General features: G+C 42.4%; 1 protein-coding gene across 4 annotated transcripts in view; it reads left to right on the forward strand.

The window, feature by feature from the left end:
• Positions 1-15,313, forward strand: part of ZFYVE21 (zinc finger FYVE-type containing 21) — a 36,813-nt gene that overhangs the window by 792 nt on the left and 20,708 nt on the right. For all 4 annotated transcript variants that reach the window (XM_073349787.2, XM_073349788.2, XM_073349789.2 and 1 more), the window contains exons 2-4: positions 5,115-5,165; positions 10,144-10,312; positions 12,868-12,943. In XM_073349787.2, the coding sequence (XP_073205888.1) occupies positions 5,115-5,165; positions 10,144-10,312; positions 12,868-12,943 (296 nt within the window). The remainder of the gene's footprint in view (positions 1-5,114; positions 5,166-10,143; positions 10,313-12,867; positions 12,944-15,313) is intronic.

Raw genomic sequence — 15,313 nt, forward strand, 5'->3', positions numbered from 1 at the left:
AGGTGCCTGTGGGGATCCCAAGGCCTTGACCCACCCCGGGGCGTTCGAGCCGCTCCCTTCATTACGGTGGAGCTCAGTATTTCCCCTTGTGTTGGGCTCTGCAGAGACCCTTCCCTGGAGCGCTTACAGTCCCATGGGCAAAGGAGCCTGTCCCTCCACCCTACCCTCAAAAACCCACTTCACTTATGTGCCTGTGCTCTGGCGTCTCTCTCTCCCTCTTGTATAGGGCACAGCAAAGCAGCCTCAGTGGCCTGGGATGGAAGGCTACTGGGGCGTTGGGGTTTTATTCTCCCCTTTTTATTTTATCTTATCACTCCTATCTTGAGGCTGGCTATGTCTCTTGTCCCATCTTGTCAATACATGGTTCCCATATTTGCCAGCAGGAAATGCCCTTTTAGCTGAGGCGAAGTAATTATAGGCAAAACCTCATGTATGTGCAGACAGCTGTCTTGCTGGAGAAATGGCTAAGGAGAGGGTTCTGTTGGGTTGACTTAAAAAATATGAGCAAATCTGCTCCCTAAACAGTTGTGGGGGAAGGCAAGTGAAGTTAAAGTCCCTTTTTGCTGCTGTTTGATTTTGTTAGAGTTCACACCTCGTTCTGCTATGTTTATCTCCAGAGTAATGTGCTGAAAACCTGGCTTAGCCCATGTTTTAAAAACTGACAAGCCCGCAGATTCATCTCATTTATCTGGCTGTGCGTAGAGTGTATTTCCTTTCTGTTGTAAACAATGCACAGTATTTCACTTAGCTTTGAGGTGGCTTGGGTAGTCACGGCAGGGCCCTGGGAGAGAGCTTTCCCAGTGTTCAAAAAAAAAACCCACCTCCACAAGAGGCATAGCTACCAGCCCTGGGAGCGTGGCCGCCAGCCCTGGTGCACTGTTTACACTGGCGCTTTACAGCACTGAAACTTGGTGCACTCAGAGTTGTTGTTGTTTTGTTTTTTTTTTCACACCCCTGAGTGAGAAAGTTGCAGCGCTGTAAAGTGCCAGTGTAGACAAGCCCCACAGGATCGTGGATCGGCAGTGACATTGGAAAATTTAATGTTCCTCTGCAGCATGAGGTGTGGGTCACTTGTCAGGATTATATGGCTGCATCTCACTTAATCGTTTCTCTGCTATTGCAGAGGCCTCAGGCATTCGTGCACCTCAGACCCTCCTGTTCTCTTCCTGTGGCACATAATAGTTTAGTCTCCTGTGGGCTATTGTACTTTGGTCTAATTTTGGTTGTTGGCTTTAGTATGCGGGTGGTATTGGTGGCCTGTGATATACAGGAAATCAGACCAGATGATTTGGTGGTGGTCCCTTCTGGTTTTTATAGTCACTGACTATAGAAAGGATAGAGAGAGTTATTTTCCAGGGTCGTCATATTCTAGGGATTCCACCACAAAAGTAACTGAGGTTCCTGATGAGATTAAAATGCTGTGAACTAAGAAGCCTGATGTGCTTAATGAAAATACTTTTTATTCTTAAATGCATTTAAAAAATAAAACTAATTTCTAAGATTGAGGCCTCTTATCCTTGAAATAAACTTTTGCTTACTAAGATTGAAAAAGAAAATGGTTATGAATGTATTTATTTAATATGGATGAGTACAAATACCTATCTAGAATAAGTAGTCAGTGGGGAACTCTCTGGTTTGGTAAAATACCCAGCCATGCTAGGATGTCAAGATAGGGTCAAACGCTGTCAGAAAAATGCATCCACTTCTTCTTCTTCTTTTGATGGTGATAAATATTACTTAGCTTGACACATCTTGCACATAGATGCTAGCAAAGATAACACACATAATAGTAGCCTGTTGCAATAGAGATAAGTGTAATCAGTATTTTATAGTGTCTTTTGTTACCATTGCTTTATGAGTGGATATGTGCTAATACCAGTGTTAAAAGAATGACCACTTTAGATAGGCCTACTAATCCAATTGTTTAACTTCCAGCACTAGATGCTGATTTTGGTATATTTTGTGTGAAAATTCTTGTTCTTGAATGAAGTGTCTGAGGTCTGGTCTATACTTAAAAAATTTTTACTTGCACAGCTACTTTAGCTAGGAGTGTGAAAAAATCAGATGCTTAACCAACGTTGGTGTGCCAGTAAAAGCCCCAATGTCAATGTCATTATACCAGCAAATAAGTAATCTTGCTGGAATAACTTGTTTTGTGTAAGGAACTGATACAGGCTATACCAGTAGAAGAGTAGGTATTGTATACCTACACCAGTACAGTGCTCCTAGTGTAGACATGGCCTGACACATTCAATCTGTAAATTGACTCTCCTGGTTTTTGGTTTTTTTTGAGCCAGGATCAAAGCATTACAGTATTTGAACATAATTCTTCTGTATTTAATATACTGTGGCCATTACTGTTGTGAAGATGAAAAAGTGAATTTGTTTATAACATGTTATTGCATTCATGTCCATGATACTTAATGCGAAAGTAAAATATTCAGTTAGGAAAACCTCGTTCTGTGATGTTTAACACCAGGGGCTCTTCTCTAATATCAGGCATGCTAATGATGGCAAGGGGGCATTTTTTCTTTTCTTTTTTTGAATGGAGGTCGTGACTGTGAAATAAAGAATGTACAGTTACTCCTTATTGGAGAGTAAGGTGCACTTTTCATCCAAGCTGTGCAGTTAGCATAATACAATAATACCTAACTCTTTTTTATATAACATTTTTCATCCATTGACCTCAAAAGTGGTTTAAAGAAGGTTAGTATCATTGTCCCCATTTTACAGGTAAGGAAACTGAAGCATGGGGAAGGCAAGTGACTTGCCCATTTTCAACCAGCAAGCCAGTTTAAGAGCTGGAAATAGAAGCCAGGTCTCCTGAGTCTCACTCCAGTGCCCTATTCACTAAGCCATACTTGCTAAATGTGATTTCTGTAATAACCTCCTGCTCTTGTGGTATTTTCCATTGTTTTATATTCCATTTTTTCCACTTTCTGCTTTTAAAAGCTCTGCACTGAGGGGAAAATATCAGGGAAGTAACTATAATTTGTTCTTGAAATTGCTCGTTAAAGTGTGTGATCTATTGCTCCATCTTAAACAGTACAAATTGAATTAAAGGGTTTAATGCATTAAACTAATAATTCAGTGAAGGTAAAATGTGCATTTCTGAAGCCATTATGACAGGGGTTTGATGATAAGTACATCTTTTGAAAGAACTTTCATGATTTGAGAACAGTTCTGATCATCTGGTTTTTAGGAAGCTTTTAGAAATTTATTGGTTCTTGTACCATTTTTTAATTTGAACAGTTGAGCAATCTCTTTAATTGGAACTGGCTAGTTGCAGATTAAGTGCAGGTACTTGAATTTGCCAAATTTCATAAGTGATTTAACGCATCAAGCTGTAGTTAAAAGTAGGTGGCTTAGGAATTTGAGGTTTGTATATTAGCTGATGTGGCATTTCTTGGGTAGTATTTGCTATTGAACTTTGATACTGATCTGGAACCTGCTGAAATATCTAGAACTTTCTGAAATAGATCACGAAAGTTCTAGTTACGTTAAAGAACTTTAAAAAGTAAGGAGTTAAATACTGGGAGCATGGTAACAACAGGCAAATAACAGCTCTTGTATGCTCAGCAGTTAGTTCATTCTCAACCTTGAACATTACAACCTGCTAGGGTGACCAGATGTCCCGATTTTATAAGGACAGTCCCAATTTTGGGTCTTTTTCTTATATAGGCTTCTATTACCCTACCACCACCTGTCCCTATTTTTCACACTTGCTGTCTGATCACTCTACAACCTGCTTTATTTTAAATTCTGATACTCTGTTTTGGAGCCTGTTGAAAGGGGATATTAACTGAGGCACAGTGTCTTATCGCACAATTTTTAAAATGGTCCATGAGATATTTCACCTGAATGATGACTGAAGGCAAGAGAGATCTTGGCTTAATATATCATCTGAAAGACAGTACTCCTAACTGCAGTATTCTCTTGCCCCTCTCCACCATTTGCCCCTTCACCTCCCAACCCATTGCCTTGTGCTCTCAATTTTAGATACTTTTATATGTATTGCACTGGCATCTAGGGGTCTCAGACAGGGATTAGGCCCCCATTGTGCTAGGCATGGCACAAACATAAGATGATGATGGGCTCTGGTCTAAAGAGCTTATAGTCTTCATAGTTCCAAAAGCTAATGCAGAACCTGAACATACTACAACCTGTCCCAGATGTTCAAACACAACATTGCATTAATAGCCTAGCAGATAAACCTGATACTATCCAAGGCTTTGTAACTGAAAAATTATCTGGTATTATGTGTTGGATTGAAACAATGTAGAAATGAGGGTCTTGCAGAAGATGCCAGTGATGTAAAATAGTGCTGTAGATCAGCATGTTAGTGGGTGGGTTTTGTTAGTATCTGCATAGAAAATGCCATGATAATGACCACATCTAATACTTATTGAATAAAGTTTCTCTCAAGCACTGTTACCAATTTAGACGACAAAGCCCAGAGCAGGTGGCTCTTATCAAATGTTTAATGAGAGGGGGAAAAGAAATTAAAGTTACTTCATATATATATATAATTTTCTTTCACCAAGCTCTTTCTAGGAAAAAGTTCTAAACTATCAAGTGAAATTTTGCCGATATCGATTTAGCCTTCATGGTTGCAGCAGGAAGGAGGGAACAGAACTTCCAAGATAAATATGCTATTTTTCAGATATTTTAACTACTGATAATGTTGTTAAAGTGCATAAACTAACAACACTTGTGAGTTAAAAATATGTAACAGTATAATAAATGAATAACTTGTATTGTATTCTGTGTACGCTATACAAATTTGGAACACAGAAGTGGCCACATAGCCTAATGGACTATGCAGGAGATTGGAACTCCTGAGTTGTAATCCTGACTGTTACTGGTTTACTTTGTGCCTAGGGAAAATCAGTTGTTTTTTTTTTGCTCTTTCTTCTCTGTAAAATGTGGATAGTACTTGCCTACCACACACATGTTCAGAAGATTAAGATAAGTGAGAAACAAGCATTACTTAGATACTGTATGGAAATTCATTAGCTATTTAACTTCCTAGAAATTACTCTAATATGTTTAGTCTTGTGCATTGTATCTGGATAAAGATGTAGATAAATCTTGTACTCTTTACTGTTTTCTAGTGTCCAAGATGTATGCAGTGTGAAACTAAGTTTGATTTCATAACCAGAAAGGTAAGAGAGCAACAAAACATAATAGCCTAAATACATTAAATTGTGGAACTTTTTTTGTGAACTCTTGTTTTGAAATGTGTTGAAACCTGTGTTTCAAAAGGATGCTGTCAAGTACTTTACACCCAAAATTTCACATGCCTTAAAAATAGCTTTTGTTCCCCCCCCCCCCCCAGGAATATGTCTTCATTCTTTTTAATCTATTATTCTGCTGTGAAATTTAAAATAAATGCCTGTTTTTAGGACTAAAATACTTTGCTAGTTTTGAGGCAACATGTAAGTAACACTTCTCAAAATATGCTGTTGTCAGTAATGCTGACAAGTAAACAACAAACGTTCATTTCAGTACACTCAGATTGCATAAAAAATTAGTTATGTGAGTGAAAGAGTCTAATATTAGGAAAACTTATTTTCAGGGCTTGGATTCTAGGGAGAGCCTGTTTATAAAGTAATTAGACAAAATGTGCAAAACAAATAATGGGTGAAGATGTTGGCAAAAGATGCAATTGCTATAAGTAAAATTTAGTTCTTTTGTTGAATTATGAACAGTAATTCATTGAAATTAATGAGGTGGGCTGCATTGGGCATGTAATTCAGTCCATCCATATAGAAGTATTTTAATTAACTTTTATGTTGTCTTCTGTTGCATGAACTTTTACTAGCAAGCAGCATAGAGAAGATGCTGTCTTACTGGGAACTACCGTCGGAGGAGACGGAGCATTTTGCTGAAGGAGGGGAGGCAGAATTGTTTTAGATAGCTAGAATGATTGTCCTGCTGACTTTTGCACAAACTAGCAATGAATAACATTCCTTGCATAACTACCTAATTACACAGACATTTTGCTAGCATACACTGATGGAAAGGAAGAAAGATGGATGTAAGATGCATCTTGGGTTGAAACTCTTGTTTTGCAATTTGTTGTTTGGAATATAAAACCCAACAGATACAGTGTAACGAAATGGAAAATAAATCTAATTAAATATGGGATACTGGGAATCTTCAGGACTTAGTATTAGACTGGTAACTATGGTAAGTAAATGTGGCTGATCAATGAGGAGAATGGGCATATTGGAGAGGTTTATTGGTGGTTCTCCGCACATAAGTTTTGCTCCCTAATTAAAGAAATATTCAGAAACTCAAGCTATTGTTCGTTCACATCAGTGGTTGAAACTTACTTTGATCCATAAGTTGGTTGCTTGATATGCTCCATCTCCCACGGAGAGTTTTACTTAATTTTCTCTGTGATCTCAAACCAGAAATAACTATTGTGCCTGTCATCGTTTCCAGTGGAAATAGTGATTTGGGGTCCCACTGCAAGCTGAGAAATTGAAGCTTTTGCACGAGTGCTATTCCACTAGCTTTGAGGACCTCCATGGGGATGCCATCTGGGCCTGGGACCTTGTTGTTTCAAGTCTGAGTGATGGCATCCAAACTTCCTCAGGAGATGGAGGGTCAGCAAGAGGTTCTATTACTGAATGCTGAGGAATGGACTGGGTGGTGGCAGCTGAGACTTCAGATTAGCAGTTCAATAGTGTCTCAAAATGCTTCTTCCAGCATTGCTTGAGGGTTACATTGCCCTTAAGAAGGGAGGAGCTGTCCTGAGATTGCAGAGGGGTTGTGTCCTTTGAATGTGGCCTGTAAGTGACTTTTGTCGGTTGAAAAAAGCTTCTCATGTCATGTGGATCAGTGAAGCTCTGGATCTCCATGGCCTTTGCTTGCCACCACTGATTCTTGATGTCATGCAGCCCCCTTTGAACTACAACTTTAAGCTGATAGGTGTCTCTTTTTGCTGGTTAGAGGGTTCATTTTACCAAGTGCAAAATGTGCTTCTCTTCTGATGAATAAGTGTTAGGATTTCCTTGTTTTCATCATATCCAATACGGTGAGTGGAGTATATGCCTTGTGAATTCAGCATATGCCTTGTGAATAATGGTCTTGAACTCCTCCCAATGTATTTGGATGTCATTGACGTTGTCAGGTAGGTCAGAGAACCTCTCAATGAGGCATTGTGAAGAGTCTCGCAACTGGCACGATTCTGAAGTTCATGAGAAAATTCTACCCAACGTAAGGAGTGACTTGTCCCGTTTCTTAAAAATGGTCACAATATTGGCAATGTGAGGGAATTATTGAGGCATTGCTCTCTTCTCCATTGCGGGGAAGATCCTTGTTCAAAAGGATGCGAGCAATCTCCTGCCTCTTACCAAAGACATCCTTCCGGAATCCCAAGGTGGTCAAATTGTCATTCTATGTCGGGGCACCACCGACATAGAATCATAGAATATCAGGGTTGGAAGGGACCTCAAGAGGTCATCTAGTCCAACCCCCTGCTCAAAGCAGGACCAATCCCCAATTAAGTCATCCCAGCCAGGGCTTTGTCAAGCCTGACCTTAAAAACTTCTAAGGAAGGAGATTCCACCACCTCCGTAGGTAACGCATTCCAGTGTTTTACCACCCTCCTAGTGAAAAAGTTTTTCCTAATATCCAACCTAAATCTCCCCCACTGCAACTTGAGACCATTACTCCTTGTTCTGTCATCTGCTACCACTGAGAACAGTCTGGCGCGATCCTCTTTGGAACTCCCTTTCAGGTAGTTGAAAGCAGCTATCAAATCCCCCCTCATTCTTCTCTTCCGTAGACTAAACATCCCCAGTTCCCTCAGCCTCTCCTCATAACTCATGTGTTCCAGTCCCCTAATCATTTTTGTTGCCCTCCGCTGGACTCTTTCCAATTTTTCCACATCCTTCTTGTAGTGTGGGGCCCAAAACTGGACACAGTACTCCAGATAAGGGATCACCAATGTCGAATAGAGGGGAACGATCACGTCCCTCGATCTGCTGGCAATGCCCCTACTTACACATCCCAAAATGCCATTGGCCTTCTTGGCAACAAGGGCACACTGTTGACTCATATTTTGTTGCACAAAAAAATCCAAGAGAAGTGTATAGAACAACACCAGCCACTGTTCATGGCATTTAGTGACCTAACTTAGGTCTTGGATTCCCTCCTTTGTGAACTGTTATTGAAGGTCTAGGTTTGGCTGTCCGTTGAAATTCATTCACGTTCTCAGGTTACTTCATGATGGGTTGACCGGTACTGTCATCTTTAATGGGTTAGAGATGGACCCTTTCACTGCCTAGACTGATGTCAAGCAGGGCTGCGTTACTGCCCCAACCCTTTTTTCCCATCTACGTTGCTGTGATCTTGATTCTTATTTGTGACTGCCTTACTCAAGCCCAATTCTTGAAGAATCACATGGATGGCCAGCTCTTCAACCTGTGGCATCTTCATTCTAAAACAAAGGTCATTAGAACTGTTATTATAGACCTTCAGTATGTTGACTGTGCTATCCCCATGCACACCGAGGCTGACTTGCAGTCCACCCTAGATTTTTTTTTCTGTGGTGCTATCATAGCCTGGGACTTTCCCACAACATTGGGAAGACTAAGATGCTCCATCAGCCTGTCCCAGGATAAGTTGCCCCCCTTCTCCCACAAATTGTCATCTGTGGTTAAAGCCTGAAAAATGTTGAGCATTTCCCTTACCTTGGTAGTTATCTCTCCCAGACAGCCAATCTTGATGTGGAGATCAAACATAGGACTTGTTGTGCCAACACATCCTTTGGAAAGTTGCTCTGTCATGTCTTTATTGAGAGAGAGAGCTGCGAATGGAAGCTAAGATCCTCACTTCCCCTTATGGGTGTGAGACCTAGGTGACATACCAAAGCCATCTTAAGCATCTCGAGTGGCACCTACAGTGCTGTCTTAGGAAGATTCTCTCTATATCAGATGGGAAGACCGTTGCACCAGTGCCAGCATTCTCTCTGCAACTAACATCACCAGTGTTGAGGCGAAGGTTATGAAACATCAGCTTCGCTGGGCTGGTCATTGTGTGTAGATGGCCAATACTTGTGTTCCAAAGCAAATCCTCTTTTCTGAATTTAGTCATGGTAAGAGGACCCACAGGGGCAAAAAATGCTACAAGGACTCACTGGAAAGTATATTTTAAGAAGGGAGGTGTTGACCCCACGAATTGGGAAGAGCTGGCTGGCAATAGACTGCAATGGCATCGCATCATACATCAAGCCTCAACCATTTTAAAGAGAATTGCTTTGCTCATGAGGCTGAGAAACAGCACAGGTAGAGGGAAAATGTACATCATCCTGGCCAGCAGTTGTGCTCTCTCCAAGCAACCCCCTGTCATGTATGTGGAAAAACCTGTAGAGCACAGATTGGACTTGTCAGCTATCTTAAGTTTCTTCCTCCTGGCAGGTAACATCCTTGTATTGAGGGATAGCTGCCACTGCTGACTTGCTGAGAACTTAGAATTGCTGTGACATAGGTCTTATCACACTGGCAAATGATTTGCCATTATCTCAACTTCACTGGACGCTTGTAGGATTTTTCTTGTTCTACTAACTGTTATTTCTGATTTAATGATTTTTATTTTTAATCCTGTCTCTAAAACCTGGAATTGGTTCTGTCACTGTTTAGACATGGAATTAAATATTTGGAGAGAGAGGCATGGGCTAAAGATGGAACCCAGTGGAAAGTGAAGAGGACATGCAAACCACCATTATATTTTGCAGTCTTTTTGACAGTGAGGACAAGGATTTAATGGTCCATGGAGACTCCTTTTCATCCTTTTTCACTCTGGTCAGACCTGAAGCACAGGGCTCAGGTATCTGGAGAAGCTTGCACTGCTATTGCTCATGCTAGACCGTCTTTAGTGTTCCAGTCTCCAGAGATGTCATTTTAGCACTTCTTACTATCTCTAGAATCACGTGACACTTAATTAGCCATATCTAGTATTTTTTTTCCCCTCTGTGTATCTTGGTATTACTTGCACAAGAGAAACTAGGCGAGCATGCCAATGCTTTAGGAGTACTAGTGTTCTTGATGTGGTAACATTATCAGCTCTGTATTAATTGCATCTTTTGTAATATTAGTATTTTTATTTTATTTTATTTTATTTTTTGCCTAGCACCACTGCCGGAGATGTGGGAAGTGCTTTTGTGACAAGTGCTGCAGCAAAAAAGTGCCTCTGTCTCGTATGTGCTTTGTAGATCCTGTGCGTCAGTGTGCTGAATGTGCTCTCATCTCTCAGAAAGAAACGGAATTTTATGACAAGCAGCTTAAAGTGCTTATGAATGGTAAGTACTGCATGCACAACTGTTGTTTTGATCTTGTACATAGTTATTCTAGTGAGTGTCAAATGAGATAAATAGCAGATCTAATTCCCTTGTGTTGTCAAGTAAGGCGCTATGTTGCAGTCTCTAGAAATCTCCTTTGAAATACTTTCCCACTGTCATTTTTTTTTTTGTTTGCCCATTATTTTGTTATCCAGCCAAATCTGTTCTTCGGAGATGAGATTTTTATTTTTATATATTTTAAAAGTTCTGCTCCTACAGTCAAAGGAACTCTGCCTCTTATTAGCTGATGAATGTATGAGGTCATGATAATAGCTCTCTTGTAATATTGCACTTTATTAAATCACAATGTGGATCAAATACACACTTAACAGTAAAAAGAACAATTTTGAATTCTTCTAATGAGAGAGAATACATGCTTCAAACTTCATTTCAGCCTCTGATCTCTTCTTCCTCCCTAGACTGTGTAGGTGGCTCTGATTGTCACTGAACTGTCAATTGTAAATAGATTTAAAGAGTAGTATGAAATATAACTGGAGCCCTGATTGCACTACTTTTAAAAATGAAGAATCTGATGTCTTAAATTTTAAAAATATTCTGTGACTATTTATAATTGGGAACATGCCTTTCAAGGGATGCTGAATGTGACTTTAATAGGTATTTTCAGTAGTTAGGCAAAAGCACACCTCCTAATTAGAATGCATGTTCCATGTGAGATGTCCTACAGCTCCATGAGCTTAGGAAGGAATGTACCAATTTCTATAGAACACTTACATTTTAATTTTAACACTTTGATCTCTTTGGTTTGTGAAAGACTGAACCAAAATTAGTGCTCCTAATGGGGAGGGAAACGTGCTCTCCGAACACATCTACACATGGATTACGTATAATATAATGCACTGGTTATTCTATAATGTGCTCTGGAGGTGAGGCACATACGGCTTTTAAACAAACTATTTGTAAGAGGATTATTTTATTTTTCTCATGTACAGCAGTATAACTTCATTGACTTTGATGGAGTCCTGACTTACACTGGTGTAACTAAGAAAATCTGAGCATGGGACAGTCCTGAATTGAACGGCTACCTGCCAATAAAATCTTTCTTTCTGTATATTCTGTACACTTCTTTAAAAAGTTTCTATAATATTTTTACTAACTGCAATATTTGATTACAAAAAATGGTCCAGTGTAGCTGCAGGAAACTGTCCAACAATCATTTGATACTGTCCTTTGCCTCTTGCTTTGACGTTGAGGGTGTGCCTTAAATCCAGTAAACATACAACAATCTACACACATTACTCCTAGGGGAATTCTGGGCCAAAAAATTAAAAATTCTGCGCACAGTATTTTAATCTGCAAAATTCTGCATGTTTTGTCTAAACACAGTATCACACCAGTTTCAATTATTTTTGGTCATTTATTTCAAAATACCTGTCGGCAAGTATGTCTGTAACAATACAGACAACAATAAAGGTTCAGGAAATCTTTTGACAAATAGATTCATTACTAGGCATATTGATACACAACTCTCAGTAATTCATATAAACTACAGTACAGAACCTTATTTCCTGCACCCCTCAGAAGCAGTGCAAATGCTTGTGGGAGTTGGGGGTAATGGAGGAGCTGAGGGAGAGGGAAGTAAACTGCTGGGAAGGAGCCTTTGTGTGAACTTGGAGGGTTGTTGGGTATGAGTGGGAAAAGTATGTACAACAGGTTTTGGGGGGGGGGGGGGGTTGGGAGGGATGGTTAAAGAGCATCCCCCCATGCAGACCCTGGCTGACACCTAGCCTCTCTCATTCAGTCAGGCACATCTGCCCCTGTCCCCAGGTCTTCCTGCATCCCCATGTGGCCCTGCACCCCCCTCTCCCAATGTCTCTGTACCCCCATTCAGCCACCCGCTGTCCCTATGTTGCCCTGCATCTCCCTCCCCCATCACCATGTGGCCCTGCACCACCCTTGGCCCCGTGCCTCAACTCCCATTCAGTCCCTGCCCCAGTCTGTCCTCCCCAGCAACCCCATGCTATCTGTTTCCCCATTGCCCCTGTTTCCTGGGCCAGGCCGGGCAAGCAGTGCGAAGAAGACAGGCTCATTTTCTTCCCTTGCTGGCTGGGAGCTGCTGCTGTGTTCCTGTGCCACAGTGCCCTCTGGTGGGCAAAAGGTGGAACTGCATCAGCATTTCAGCAGAAGCTTTTTTTCTGTGCACACAAAAACTGTGCGCAGCTTATTATGTGCGCGCGCAGTAGCACAGAATTCCTCCAGGAGTGACACACTGGAGAAGAAATATTAACTGATCGCAGGATGTTTAGTTACAACTGCACCATTTTGCTATTGATGGTGACAGTGAACTCTTTTGATGTGTTTTTCAGGATTAAACTTTTTAAATAGATTGGGTAAAATGGAGAGCATAACGCAGCTTAAGGTATTCAAGCCATTAGGATAGGTGCATGAAGTGCAAAAGTTTATAAAAGTTCTTGATACACTAACTTTGCTTCTTTCTTAAATTACAAATTTAGCATTTGAATAACTGAATAAATTTTTGGGAAATTTTTTCTACTAAGGTGCTACATTCTCTGTTGCTCGGGGAACATCAGAAAAATCTGAGATGATGGTTTGTCGACTTTCCAACAACCAGAGGTGAGAAATGAGAATGGAAACTGCCCTTGTTAAATCTGGTTAGGTTTTAAAATTTTTATTTAATCTCCCCATCCCCGCTCTTCGTGAGGTCTTGTGTGTTGCCTCTACAGCATTCCTGCTGGTTTGTGCTCTAAAATGTTTCCAGAATCAGCAAGTGAGTACATGGTATGATTAGGGCCCTACCAAATTCACCGTCCATTTTAATCAATTTCATGGCCGGAGAGTTTTAAAATTAGTCAATTTCACGTTTTCTGCTGTTTACGTCTGAAATTTCATGATGTTGTAACCGTGGGGGTCCCAACCCAAAAGGTACCCAGAAGTGCCTGCCTGCCTCCCCCCTCTGAGCTGCCATGCAAGGGAAGGACAAGTCATCTCTCCCCCAAGCCCAGCAGGGACTCACAGCTAAGAGCTCCCTGGCTGGGGTGCTCCCAGGAGCAGGAGTATATCCAGCTGCCTCCACAAATCTCCTCTAGCTGCAGGAACCCTTAGGGCTGGAGCTTTCTGGAGGAGGGGGGAGGCAAGCAGGCACTTGGTGGTGGGTCTGATCTCCACCAAGAGCTGCTATATAAGGGAAGGACAAGTCCTGTCCTAAGTTCTCTGTAAGCTGCGCAGCCATGCATCAGCCTATTTAGTGCCGCACAGGTGCTCAGAGAACCCACCCAGGAACCGGCCAGGGGAGGGGTGCTCCTTCCATGGCTTTAACCTAGCCTGGCTCCCAACCTGCCGCGGCGGCCCTCCACTGGCCCCAACTCTGCTACGGCCCAGCCTCAGGCACGACCGGGGCAGCCCGGACCCGACCTGCTGGGGAAGGGGCGCCTATCCTGCAGCCCCAGCCCTGGAGCTGCCATGGTGGAGAGAGGCACCTCTCGCCCACAGCCCAGTTGCTGCTGTGGCGGGAGAGAGCTGGGGGGAGTCCTCTCTCCCCACCATAGTCCCAGAACACCCTTCTGCACCCCAAACCGCTCGTCTCCAGTCCCACCCCTGAGTCTGCACCCCCCCCAGCCAGAGTCCTCACACCCCTGCACCTAACCCTCTGCCCCAGCCCTGAGCCCCTTCCCACACTCCGAACCAGTCGGCCCCACCCCCACCACATGAATTTTTGTTATGTGCACCAATATGGAGGTGATGTGTCATATTGGTGCATATAACAAAATTAATTCCGCACATGGGTGGAAAAAACTAGAGGGAACACTGGTCCTGTCCCTCCCTAGCCCAGCAAGGACTCACAGCTTAGAGCTCCCTGGCTGGGGTGCTCCCAAGAGCAGGGGGATATCTGACCCACCTTCACAAGTCTTATCTAGCTGCAGGAACCTCCGGGGCTGGAGCTTCCTGCAGTGGGGTGAGGCAGGTACTCCGAGGTGGGTCTGATCTCCCTCTGAGAGCGACAGTGGCTGTGCATGGAAAAGACAAGTCCTCTCCCTCCCCTGTCTAGCCAGGACTTGCAGCCAGGAGCCCCCTGACTGGGGCACTCCAGCAACAAGTGGGAGATCAGATTTCATGGGGAAGGGCTTATTTCAGAGTCAGTGACACACTGCCCTGAAATGGTAGGGCCCTAGGGATTAGCAGAGGGTAAGCCCTTTTGGGCTTATTGTCATATGATGCATCATCAGTCTGGTTGTTTTTTGGGGGTTTTTTTTGTTTGTTTTTGTTCATGAAACCTTGCTGATCACAGCAAAAATTTACACTAAAAGTATGTCTACATTGCAAAAAATGACCCATGGCAGTGAATGTGAGCCTGGGTCAGTTGACTCAGGCTCATGCTACAGGGTTAAAAATAGCAGTGTAGATGTTCCTGCTTGAGCTGGAGTCTGGGCTCTGAGATCAGCCACCCTTGTCAGGTTTCAGCCAGGCCTCCAGCAGGAGTGGGAATGCCTACGCTGCTATTTTTGGCCCTGTAGAGCAAGCCTTAGTCAGTTGACCTGGGCGCTGAGACTCACTGCTTCAGTTGTGTGCGTGTGGTGGGGTGGGGTGTGTGTGTGTGTTTTTTTTTGTTTTGTTTTCTGTTTTGCAATGTAGACATACCCTAAGAAGCTTGGATGGCTCCAGACATTAATGTTGGAATATTATGAAGCACTTTGCATGTAAGTCATTAATTTGAATCTGGCTAGGCAGGTAGTGACAGACTGTTGCTGTCTGCTCGCTGGTTGTCTAGAAGAAATGAGTTCTGTATACTGTGCCTACTGTACAGTCCACGTGACTAGTCTCATTTTTATTTGTGTACTGGTAGCTTCCAAAACCATTAGATGTACACGCAAAGGAAGATTGTCCTTAACCCCCCTCTGAGCTGTTAATCTGCAAAGACTTGCATCAGATGAATGTGGGGGATAAAGAGGTACAATATACAAGCAGAATCCTCAGGATGATGACAGG

The sequence above is a fragment of the Lepidochelys kempii genome, chromosome 6 (assembly GCF_965140285.1).
Source record: "Lepidochelys kempii isolate rLepKem1 chromosome 6, rLepKem1.hap1, whole genome shotgun sequence".
Taxonomy (NCBI): Eukaryota; Metazoa; Chordata; order Testudines; family Cheloniidae; genus Lepidochelys; species Lepidochelys kempii.